The sequence below is a fragment of the Mustela lutreola genome, chromosome 1, assembly GCF_030435805.1.
Source record: "Mustela lutreola isolate mMusLut2 chromosome 1, mMusLut2.pri, whole genome shotgun sequence".
Classification (NCBI taxonomy): domain Eukaryota; kingdom Metazoa; phylum Chordata; class Mammalia; order Carnivora; family Mustelidae; genus Mustela; species Mustela lutreola.
This window is the reverse complement of record NC_081290.1, coordinates 103,193,687-103,206,518: the sequence shown is the minus strand read 5'-3', so window position 1 is coordinate 103,206,518 and position 12,832 is coordinate 103,193,687. Positions and strand designations below refer to the sequence as shown.

Genomic DNA, 12,832 nt, shown 5'->3' with positions numbered 1-12,832 from the left:
GATAAGTAGTATCTTAATGTAATAGTTATCTTATTTTGAACAATATTGAACAACTTTGGTTTAAGACAATATTCACATATTTTTGTTTCTGGATTTTCCAAATCTTTTGTCCATTTTACTATCAGATTATATACTTCTCTTTATTTTCAGAAATTTGATATGTATTAGGGATATTAACTTTTTGTTAATGTTTTAAGTTGCCAATTTTTTTCTCACTTTGTCATTTGTCTTTTTATGTATGGTTTTTGTTTCTTTGCCATCTAATTTTTTTTCATTTTTGTCAAATGTATTAACTTACTCTTTATTGTATATAGAATTTCAGACATAGTTAAGTATTTCCACTCCCCTAGGTTATAGAGGAATTCATTATTGGTGGTGGTTGTTGTTTTGTGCTTTAAAATCTCTAATCCATTTGAAATATACTATGTGTGGTGAGAGGAAAAGGTCTCATTTTATTTTTCATATGGCTGTCAAGTTAACTCAACATCACTTATTAAAAAGCCCATCTTCGGGGCACCTAGATGACTTAGTTGGTAGAGCATGCAACTTTTGATCTCAGGGTTGTAAGTTTGAGCCCCATGTTGGGAATAGAGATTACTTAAAAATAAAATCTTTAAAAAAATGAATTAAAAGTACGTCTTTTTCCCAGTGGTTTGAAATGCCACATTTGTTTTATGCTCAATGTTCATATTCAGATTGTTCTATTGATCTATATCTCTCTTCGTTATTTGCCTGTTCTTTCTGATCTGCATTTGGTAACAATGGAAATTAGGAGCATATGAAGCAATAAAACCTTTTAGGACTAAAATCCATTGGGTAAACAGTTCTTAGATTTAGTTGTTTTGTTTAAGTGAGGGAAATAAACTCATTATTTTGCATGTAGCAAAGGAAGTGTGAACCTAAGTGAAGAGAGATTTATAAAAGTAAATTGTCCATACTTTTAAGATTCTTAAAAGAGTTTTGCAGAGAAGCAGCCTGATGTAATTAACGTATGGGTTCAGGCTCTGGGGTCAGGATCCTGCCGCTCAGAATCTGCTTTGTTGTGGGCATGTTCTTAATTTCTCTGAGCCTTAGTTTTCTTACTTCTAAAACAGAGATAAAAATCTTTCAGGGCCCTTGTAGGCATAGAAAGATCTGCATGCCTTCACCCATCCTAGTGTCCCCACATAAAGGGCACTCAGGGAATGTTAGTTCTCTTTTCTTCCCCTCCAGGGGAATATGCATCTACAACTTTAATGGTGAGGTTTTCTCTAGCTACTCATGAAAATAAGAACTAGCCTGATTTTTACCCTGCAAAGCTGATTAAATAAAAGGGACAGATGAGAAATCAAAGTTCTTTACTTGCAGTTACCCAGTAGTGGCTGCCTCCATCGAATGGCAACCTTCCCAGGCTCGATTTTCAGAGTGAAAGAGGACTGACAACAACCACAGGAACGGTTAACTTCTAAATCAATATAAGCCTAAAAGGAGGGGAAATTCAGAAGAAGGATTGAGAGCAGAAATCATGCTTTCCTCTTCCCAATACAGCATAGCTTTTGGTTTTCCAGTTTAAGAAGGGAATCTAACTTATGATACTCACATTCAGAAATTTCCAGAAAATCTCCTCTTCACTCTGAAAGACCCTCTCTACCTTGAAGTTGTCAGAGATCTGAGCATATTTCTGACAAAATACTATATTTTTTTAAGATCCCCATATCAGATTTTTTTTTTCATAGGGTCCTGTTTTGCTTTATTTTGCCTAATAGTTTTCATAATTGTCTACTTTAAATGGTGTCACAATATAGGTATATTTAAGAAATTTGTTTTGAAAACATATCTTAAGATCACTTTCAGGGATTTTTATGAATTATTGAATTCATAAATATGAATTATGTATAAATTATTATTTTATGAATTATATGACCTGTTATATGAATATGAAAAGGGGATCCATAAATATGATTTGATCAGTTTTCCTAGAACATTGTTTAGATTGTATTCATATAGTATTTGAAAGAATTTTTTTGAATATGTATTTATTTAATTTTTGCAACATCATTGTTATATGTCAGTACTATTAACTATAGTTTATAGTTAGGCAGACCGAGGCCCAAGGAAGTTAAATTTTACATGGCCCAGGATCTCATAGGCTACTACAGTTTGAAACTAAACATTCAGATTTCAATCTCATGTTCTTGCCACAATGCTACAACTGAACTAAATTAATAATCACCAAGAGCACCAGCTTAGACATGCATACATATTGAATTTTCCATATTTAACATCATGTCAGATTTTCCATTGAATAAATCTTGTGCTTCCTTTGCAGCGTTCCATTTGTAATCTCTCAGCCTTGCTTAGCTTTCTTAATTAATATGAATAGCTGACTAGCCCTTTGGTATGTCCAGATGGGAACTATCTAAACTATTATGGAATAATGTTCTGGTAACTTGAAACCTCCAGGGGATCAGTCCTCACATGCTCACAAAGAGTTAAAAAAAAAAAGGAAAGAAGAAGGCACAGAAGCAGGAGTGCTGATGAGGCAGGAACTCGGTGCTGACGTCTGGTTTTGTTTTCCAGGTGGCACTGCATGCTTGCGGAGTGGCCACAGACATGGTGATTGAGCACTGCATCAAAACGCGGGCTTCCTTTGTCACCTGCCCTTGCTGTTACGGTTTCATTCAGAACACCTCAAAGTTTCATTTTCCCAAAAGGTGAAATGTCGTGTTCGCCCTAAGGCCCCAATGTGGGGAGAACAGAACTAAAGCCCGAAACTCCTTTGATAACAAAGTTGCAGTGAGATTTCAGTTTGAACTCCCTTCCTCTTTCCACAAAGGCAGGTGCTGTTGAGGAGTTATGTGAGGACGGGAAGCTCTCCTCTCCGGCTGCTCCTTGAATTTTCTCCGGCATCTAGCTCCTCAACTTTAGAAGCGAGTCCGTCGGAGAGTGAGCTGACTAGAAATCTGAATTTCTAGTTCGGCCTTTCTCATCACCTATGAGAGGCAGTGCGTGCTGTGGTTAAGTGCTTAGGACCTCCTCTGACTTTTTTAAGTCGTGTCACCTCAGGCAATTAACTTCAGCTCGTTTTGCCGACATTTTCTCATCTACAAAATGAAGGTTATAATAGGAACCAACTCAAGGTGTTTGTGAGAATTGAATGAGATCTATATAAAGCACCTAGAAGCAGCATAGAGTAAGCATTCAATAAAATGTGAGCTGTTGCCAGGTACAGTATTTTTAAATACTGCCCATGAGAGCTGATGAATCTGCAAGCCGGACAGCCGTTTCTACAGTCCTGCTTATCCCACCTCCAAGAGGGAGACATTTTACTTCTCACCCCTTTGACCTGACCTATTGGAGGGATAGTGTCACGGTGTTTATGACATCTCTCTGAACCACAGTTATTGAGAATCATGCTGATCATTTTAATTATAGAATAGATTAAATATTTTGTTTTAAAATTGTATTATGTATCATAAAAAAGACTCTGGCCATTTGCATGATTACTTTTAAGAAATCTTAGCAAATTCCCATCAGAATTTATATTTGAAGGCATCTGAGTAAAGTAATACAGTACAAATAACAGCCTTCTTTTTCTTTGTCTTTGGTTTTTTTCTTTATTTTCATGGTTTTGTTCTTTACCACAATTTGCAACTAGTTGAGAGAAAACCAAAGGAGCTTTGGAAAAGCAAATAAGCATAACTTAAGGTTTATTCAATAGCTAAAATTTCACTCTGCTCTGAATCTGTACAGATACAGACCAGCAATAAATCTGTAAGTCTAGCACTATAAAGATTTTTAAGAATGTTAATTTGAGTTATTTAGCCTCTCGCTTCATTTAGTTGATTTTAAAATCTTACTTTAGTGTCTGTCAACTTTTTCATATCTCTGTAGGTTTATTGCCATGTTCTCCTTTTGTCATTGGAAGACAATCCCAGTCCATTATCCCCCTGCCTTTTAGCACCCCAGTGTCAGGTGCTAGACAACTAGGGACAGCCCCTATCGCCCAAACCACTGGCATTATCCAAACTACCCAGTCCTAAACTTGCTCATTCTGCCTTATCATCTCTTCCTATGGAATCCCTAATAAAGACTCTTGCCCACACTGTATCCCACTCCCTCTGTCTCCTACAGCCCTGGTGCTTCCCATGTGGCCCTCTGTGGCATGGCATGCCCTCTCCTCTTGGGAATTGTTGAGAAAAAAACTATCTTTTCAATGGCAAACATCTCTTGATCTGTTAGCCTCACCATACCTAAATAGTAGTAAAACCTACATTTTAAAACCCCTGGATCTGTGTGCACCCATGTGGGGAAGAGAAAAAAAAAAAATGGTTGTGCATCTCTAATAGTGTAAACAATCTTTGAAAATTTTTTCAAAATCAATAGCATATTGAGAGTATGTTTTTTACTTTTAACAGAGACATTTCAAACTGGCATAGCTTTTAGTTTAAGATCACGTTATATACTCCTCAGATAAAATACCTACTTTTGTTTATAGTTGCTTCTGTATTTCTATAATATTATAGAAATAGAGTATTTCTGCTCCTAATCTTTGTTATCTGGATTCCTAATCTTTGGTGTTTTTTTTTTCTTTTCTATTTCAGTGAACAATTCAAGAAAACTTTATCATATAAGGTAAACTTAAAAAATTCTAGACATATTTCTAATATACTTTTTATTCCTTCTTTGTATTTTTCCCCTCCCAAATTTCTAATGGGATATATAATCTATAGTTATCTTGGAATTACTCATCAACATGTAATATTGGGAGTGGGTATTTTTTTATGTTTTGTTTTGTTTTGTAAATCAAGATTCAAGTTCAAGTAGGTGGCAAGATTTGTGAGGGGTCTGAGAGTTTAGCCTGTAAGCTCCCATGCTAGCCTCCCACCGTTTCATGGATGCCGGCAGATGGGAGACTTCTGAGTCAGACACCTGGCAGGAGTACCCAGGCTATCCTCATTTTTGTCCTGACTTCCCGAGACCCAGTTCCCACAGGGCAGCACAAAAAGGGCCACACGACCGCTACATGCACAGTGAATTGCATTACAGGAGAGGGAAACTGAGCTTAGGAAAGCCAGATGTCTTAAGATTTAATCTTTAAGCAAGCATTCCTGCCCTTTGCTCCAGAGCGAGACAGTATGTATTTTCCAAAGTTGCTCACTATATAAACATCTTTGAGAAGATACTCTAGAACACGGGCACACTTTTCTGTAAAAGGTCAGATGGTAAAAATTTTAGGTTTTGTCAGGCACTTAAAAACCTCCCCACTATTCTACTTTGTCCTTGCCATTCTTGTTGCTTTTGGTGGTGGTGGTGTACAGTCCTTTAAAAATGTAAAGACTGTTTTTAACTTCAGAGCCATAGAGAAAGAGGTCATAGACTGGATTTGGCTTACAGGCTGGAGTTTGCCAAGCCCTGGTCTGGAACAAAAGCAGTGCCTCTACTCATAAGGCATGAAGAAACACAAGAACTGTTTCTCAGCAGTAGTCAGAACATTACATAGTTTCGGGGCATCAGTCTGAGCAAACTAGTTTCCAGTTTCCCGAATATCACCAACTAATTTGTCAATAACATGACATAATGCAGTCTAGAAAATGATAAATGATATTTGCCAGAAATATATGAATAATACCATTAAAACTTGATAAATCAGATTCTTAGTTCACTTCTTACACAGACACACTAAAAATATATAGTCTCATTTTACATGCCAGCCCCACCTTTCAAGATTTTTCCTTTCTCCATCCAACAGTTAAGTAGTGGGGGACAGTGACCTAAAAATGTTAATTTCCACCACCTTGGCACATATATCTCCTTCACCTCTACTTTATAACCCCTAAACAGGTACCTCCAACTCTGTTTCCCACCCTCCATTCCCCACCCCTTCTCCTGCTCTGACCATACACAAAAACCTACAGAGGAAGAATGCTGATGCCTTCATCCAGAACCAGACTTCCCTGCTTTGCCTACTGGATTTTAAAGTTTGTATGTCTTAGGGAACTCTAAGGTTTTTTGGAAAATCAGGACCCGGGGAACTTTATCTTCTAAGATTCAAAACACCTTACCTTTCTTTTATAAGACCCTGCCAATAAAGTAGACAATGAGTTGGAAAATAAACAAAAACTAGGCCCCTGTTTTTAATGCTTCTTTGAGTGATGCTAGCTAAAAACAAACTGAGAAGATGCATGGAAAAAACCTAGGTCAGTGAAGAGGTCGGGTGCCACAGTCTCATGGGCTAGAAAAGAGTATAACATTTCTAAAGAGTAGCAACAGGGCACCCAGGCTCTTCCAGAGAGCAGAAAACTCACTGGTACGCAGTTCACCTTTGTCTACTCCTTCTCCCACACCCCCAAAAGCTGCTTGGCCTTCAACCCTTTTGAGGGTCACAGGTATTAAGGCACCAGAGAGAGGTCTGAACTTCCTGGATACTGTGGCAAGATACTTCTTAACTGAACCATGATAGGTGGGCTGCCAGGCAGAACTAAACGGAGGCAGTGTCCAAATATCTTGAGAGTTACACTGGAAGTGTTTTTCTCCACAGTTCAGTTTAGCCAGAAAACCTTGAACTGACTTGTTGCTCTGTGCCTTCCCTTTCCAGAATTTAACTTCTAGTGGAGAGAACACATCCACAAATAATTCCAGTAAAATGTGGTGAAGACACCAAAGGTGATTGCCTCAACGTTAAGAGATCTTGACTTTCAAACACAGTGAAGACAAAGGGCATGCTTTTTCTGGCCTTTTCTTCAAATTCGATAATTCTAAATCTTTCCTCTGCCCTTTTGTTGATGCCAGTTCATGGCTGCTTAATACAAGTTACTCATTTGAACCATTTATTAGTGTCCTATCCATTGGCCACTAAATTTTATAGTGAGCATTACAATATTGTTGTTTTAATGCATAAAAGTTGAGACAGAAGTAACCCTTCACAAAAGAACCAAGATCACATAGTCACCTCAATTACCTTCTTTTAAAAAATGGAAGCCTCAAGTTGAATGTACAAAAGACTAAAGGGGACAAATGAGCAATCAGAGTTCAAGCCTTTGGCTAAGCTTCCAGGTGAGATCATTTACACACAGGGACCCTGCATCTGTTCCAAGTGAACAGCCGTCATGGGAGTACGGCAGTACCCCCACTCTGCCCGAGCACTCACCTTTGGCTGCTCACAGATTTCAGAGCCCTGTGTGGACTCATCAGCTCTCTGCCCCTATGAAGGCTTGTTCTTTTTGCATGAAAGCAGTCTTTCCTAAAATGGTCAAGCTGAACAATAATTTTCCTCCCACTCGCTCAGGTTATTCTTATGGTTGCCCTTAAAGTCGAAGTAGATGCCCCTCCAGCAGCCGTTTTGAGTGAGTGAGCCAGCTTCCTCTCCTCTGGAGGGATAAGGGAAGAGGCCAGAAAAGTGTCCGAGCAGCCAGCACTTGGCTGGGTATCCCAGAGAACCACAGAACCATAAAACCCACACGTAGTGATGATCTTCCCCAGTACTTCCTTTTCCCCTGGCAGGAGGAAGAAAAGCCACCTCAACTGTCTTCTTGGAACCATGTTCCTGAGATTTAAGTTTTATTAAAGGAAAAATAGAAGTGACTTTTTGGTCTTTTCATTTAACATGTGATAATCACACACTGTAACCTTACTTTTGCTCAAAGAAACTGGCTAGGTGGCCAGAGGCTTTTCCTTGCATCCATTCTTAAGAACTGGGTCAGGAGAACAGTCTCCTTGAAAGGGGGAAATGTTACTAAGTACCACTTCCTGAAAGTGTGTTTCTTTAAGACGTATTACTTGTACAGTACTTTGTTCAGTTAAACTGTAGATCTCCAGAAAAGTAGTTTTAATAATTTTTACAGTTTTGAAACAGAAGATTAAAATAGACCCACATTCTATTGCTTTTTCTTTTAGGAACACATGATTCTGTGCAGATTTGCGGATCAGACAGCTGTGCAGCTTCCGCCCCAACGAAGACTCGTAGGTATGTGTTTTCACAGAGCAGCTGGTGAGTAGATTACACACACTATGCCTAGGAATGAATGGACTGGCTGTAAATGGAGAAAACTGGTCCATTTATCCACAAGACACTCAAGTCTGTTTTTCCCAGAAAGGGCAATCCATGTTGAAAAGGGCTTTGTAGGTATAACAGTATTTTATCCCATTTTTGTTAATGTTAATACTTTTACATTCACCTTCAGTATTTTTATGTTGAGCAGAATTATGTGAAATCTCTTTCTCATTGTTATGAACAAACCGAGGGATCTGTCAAAAGCCACAGAAGAAAATATAAAGATGGAAAAATCAACTTCGCATGCCAACATTAATTTGTTAAAATATGTATAAGCATTTTTTTCTCGGAAAAAAAGCATACTTGTATATAATTAATCATAGACCAATTTATTCAGCATCTGTAATAGTAAATATTACCTTAATTGGAAGACCTGCAGTAGCATTTTAAGTCTAAGTAATGCATTTATCCAAGACTTTGCTTCAGAAAAAGAAATAACATTTCGAAGGACAATAGCAGCTAAAAGTTAGTGCACATTTAAGTGCTGAGCTAAATGCCCTTACCATTATCTCAGCAAATTCTAATGAAAATATTATTTAGGAGTGGGACAAAACCTTCTCCAGGATCTTTTACCTGGTAGATGATGGAGCCATGCTATGAACCCATACGAAGGCTAGGTTCCAAAATTAGGGCTTGTGAAAATTGAGTGGAGTCAAAAATAATCTTAAAAATTATTTAGAAAATAATTGGCCCCACATTGGAGGCCACCATAGTATATCAGAAAACAGATTACTGTTTCTTTGGCTGAGCACCAGATGTGTTAATTAGCTTGCATCCAGGGACTGTGTTGTATGAAAAGTAGTTATCTTCAAACCCTAAAGTCAAAGCCAGCAGATCAAGATACACATAGAGGCACATCTGAGACCTGAGGCTAAACAAAGAAGTGATTTCCTCCTCTCTCACACTCCAGAGCATAAACATATGAAGCTCTTTCTCTCTTACATGCAACCTCTCTCTCTTTCCCACTCTTTTTCTCTTCCACCTCCCTTCCCCTTTCCAACACTCTGAGCTAGTTGTCTGTACATTTGAATGTTCCGGGAGTGCTAGAAGGGAAGTTGCTGGAGTTGAAGAGGAGGGGAAGCACTTGGCATGATCACTGCCATGAGGGGAGGGAATGTCATGTTCCAAGTCACAGACCCCGTCAAATGTCAATGTCTGTACTTTGCATGGGTCATGCTTTTTTCCTGTGAACATTTTAGGAAGCTTCCGAGGGCCCAGAAGGTAGTAGACTTACTAACAACTGAGTTTCAGCTGTAAAGATACTTCTTCGACATGTGAAAACATGCGATTCTTTTACGTAATAGAAAAGGAGAAGTTAACTGGACTGGGATGGAAGCCAAGGGTAAATGAGCCTCAGTGTAAACCCAGGGTGGGTACTGAAGGAATGCAGGGCGTCTATTTTGACAGAGAATGTTTCATTTTAAACTGAGGAGGGGTTTGGGGTGGGGGGAGCCTTTACAGATGTCTTAAAAGATGAACAGTACTTTAAGGGAGAAAAAAGAATGTCTGCTGCACAACTGTAGATGAACGGGGAGGGACTGAATGAGTGGGGGGCGGTGATCTCACCTAAGTGGAATTCAAGACATCTCCTTTTTATATCATTTCTAACACAGTTCATTCTTTTGGGCATGGAGACTTTTAAGGAAAAAGTATAAAGCAAACATTTTAAATCTGAATGTCTCATTGCCAATTCTTACCTACCGATTTCACGTTCAGTCTGTCTGTGAGTCTTCTGCCTTCCACAGAACTTCTCTGTTTCAGTTATCTGCCTTCACTTCTACAGCTGTTCAATTTTAGCAGCTTCTGTGGGCATTCAAATAAATTACTGAAAAATACTGTTTAGTCATTATTCTAATTAGGGAAAATGGAATGAAGTTCTGCATAGTCAGTAGCCTTTTGGAGAATGAAGTTTGTATACTGAATTTAAAGAAACTGAACGTATAAAAGTGAACCATAGCTTTGAATATACTCAACCCCAAATCATTTTTATTTCCAGAGCTACCTTTAACATAGAAATCTGCATTTGCCAAAGGAACACAAATTAGCTGCTTTGCTTGCCAGTCAGTTCTTCTCTTTTGTTTTCCAAAGATTACAAGAAAAATTGAGTATCACTATTTTATAGGCGTGCAGGAGTTCTAAAAATTGATTATATTACACTCAGTGTACACATCCACCTAAAATAACCAAAGCACAATTAAGAATTTTCTCAAATATCTTCCATTTCTCATTTTTCCTTGTCCTAAAAATTCCAGGTTCAACTGTAGCACGTCTTTCAGATGTCTTTTTGTTAGCATGATACTTTAAATATTATGAAAGATAGATTTTATTTTTTTCACAATATGACAGGTAATACATTTCCATAGAGAATGCAGGCACAAGGTCTTTAAATGTATTTTTAACCAAAGTGGGAAATAGATCTGTAGTCTGTATTTGAGATCTACTTGTAAATACATTTTTTAAAAGTTAACATTCTTAAATTGTCAGCAAAAGCAAATCTGTGAAATGTTGTATGTGATTGTCTTTTGTCCATACTGATCAAGAAATAGGTAGACAGACGAAACAGGACTCGGGGGCAAACAGCATGTTCCATATACTTGTAGGGTTTGTCACCGTGTAGAGTCCCTTAGACAACTGGAAATCGCACTGTTCCTTGTACGGTGTCTCATGGTACTGTTTTACTGTATTTCAGGAAAACAGTGCATGTGCCTAGTGGATCTGGATCGAGCAAGAGCTGCAGAAGAACGTGGTTACTGCGTTCAAGTAATATCCATGGAGCCAGAGAGCTGCTCTCCCAAAAATAACATGATCGTGGGAGTCCCCATTTAGAAGGAGATATTCACCTTTGATGGTTTTGCCATCCGTCTTCATGATGAAAGCCCAGTGGCACTTAGGAAGTTCTTGGCATAACCAGACAACAGCATTAGCCATCTTGAACTTATTGTGCTCAGGAAGGAAAGCAGCAGGAAAATCACAGGAACAAAGACTGCCTGCAAAGCATCACAAATGCTCTTATAATGTATGATTAAAGGACCGCTGGTTTTCATAGTGAGAATCAATCCCCTGAAGTCTCAGCTGCCAACAGAATAACTCTCACCAGTGAAGCTTCCATCACTGGAATAACAATTTCCTTCTCCATTCACAGCTTTTCTGCTCTTGCCAATTTGACGTTTAATTCCAAACAGTGAATCGAAGCCTTTGTAATCATTGCAGCCTATATGATTGTTTAGATATTCAAATGGAGACCAAAACTAGACTCAGTGGGGTTGGTTGGTGGGTTGGTTATATTTTTAACAATTGTGCTTTTTCTATAATTTTTAAAAAATAACTACTCAGGCAGCGCCTATATGGTTAAATTTTTAAGCCGGGATGAGTTGGACTTGTGTTTCATTTCATATACTTCTTTAAACATGTTTCCCATAAATTACCAAATGAGATCATCACTGGGTCAGACATTTTATATGAAGACATAAAATAATTGCAGAAAATTTCCCATTGTGGGGATATGTAATTTGGACATAAATTCCAACTAATCAGTATATATACATTGATTAATTAATTCCAGTTTATAAATAATTATTGAGGATCCATTATTTTCAAGACCCTGGCCTAGAATCTTCTAAGGATACAAAGATGAGTTGCAAGAGACATGATGCCTTGCCTATGGAATAAATCATGTAAAAGAAAAATTGATGAATTAGTTCCTTGTCATAATATAATGTATGGTCACTGGATTTATTTTCCAGATACGAATCATATTTTTTAGTTACATTACTTTGGTAAAAATTACTGACTGTAGATTAGAGTTAGGAGAAGTACAGAGTTTGGAATATTTGAATATTTCTCCCTTCTCACACTTCTCCTCAGCCCAGCAGCCAGACTTTTTAAACACAGATGACATGCCTTTCTCACGTGCTGCTAATTATTTAACTTCTATGTGCCCTAGGTTATACCATTTAAGATGAGATTTATTTCATTGATTGTGATGTTTTCAATCCCTATATGACACATATCATGAGGAAAAAGGACTTTAATATAAACAACTCTTCCATCATCATGACTTAAAATGCAGGAATAATTTATTCAGGGAAAGGGGGCTTGAATTCTTGTTTTCTGAAGTAAAATTTAAGAATTAACCATCAGCCCTGAGTTTTTTAGTCATTTTTACCTATAGATATACCATGCTCTTTTATCCTGGGCTTTCTTTTTTAAATGGAGGTATAATTTACAGAGAATAAATTTTAAGTTTTGAGTTTGAAAGTTTTGAAAAAAAAAAAAATATATATATATATATATATATATATATATATATGTATCTCCATACAACTGCCACCAGAAATAAGATATAGAATATTTCTACCAGCACAGAAAGTTCTCTTATGTCCCTTTCTGTTCAACTTCACCTACCCCAAAGGCAGAAGTCTCTCTGATTTATACCACCCTCCATTTTTTCTGCCTATTTTTGTCCTTCATATAAATGAAGTCATTTAGAAGATGGTCTTTTGTGTCTGGCTCCTTTTGCCCGAGATAGTATTTTTTGAGAAATATCCACATTGTCATACGTATCAATAGTTTATTCTTATTCTTAAGTAACATTCTATTATATAAATTTATCAAAATGTATTTATTCACTCTCTAATTGGTATTTATTTAGATTATTTCAACTTTAAGGATATTATAAATAACACCTATAAATATTCTTGGACATAGGTTTTCATTTCTCTTAGATAAATACCTAGCAGTAGAATTGCTGGGTCATCGAATAAATGAATGTCAGTTGCCAAACAGTTTTTCCAAAGTGGT

The 12,832-nt window shown here is 37.4% G+C and overlaps 1 protein-coding gene and 1 long non-coding RNA gene across 5 annotated transcripts in view; one reads left to right on the top strand and one right to left on the bottom strand.

Annotated features, from left to right (window-relative positions):
* The window catches only part of GSTCD (glutathione S-transferase C-terminal domain containing), a 143,172-nt gene extending 132,293 nt beyond the window's left edge, over positions 1 to 10,879 (top strand). For all 4 annotated transcript variants that reach the window (XM_059171606.1, XM_059171601.1, XM_059171591.1 and 1 more), the window contains exons 9-12: positions 2,560 to 2,693; positions 4,584 to 4,614; positions 7,876 to 7,945; positions 10,722 to 10,879. In XM_059171606.1, coding sequence (XP_059027589.1) covers positions 2,560 to 2,693; positions 4,584 to 4,614; positions 7,876 to 7,945; positions 10,722 to 10,858 — 372 coding nt within the window. In that variant the 3' untranslated portion in view covers positions 10,859 to 10,879. The remainder of the gene's footprint in view (positions 1 to 2,559; positions 2,694 to 4,583; positions 4,615 to 7,875; positions 7,946 to 10,721) is intronic.
* On the bottom strand, positions 2,688 to 11,006 carry LOC131829679 (uncharacterized). The gene is made up of 3 exons (XR_009352954.1): positions 10,873 to 11,006; positions 9,734 to 9,835; positions 2,688 to 8,226 (listed from the first exon to the last, which is right to left on the bottom strand). It is a non-coding gene; the product is annotated as an uncharacterized LOC131829679 (long non-coding RNA).
* Positions 11,007 to 12,832: the final 1,826 nt, after the last annotated feature.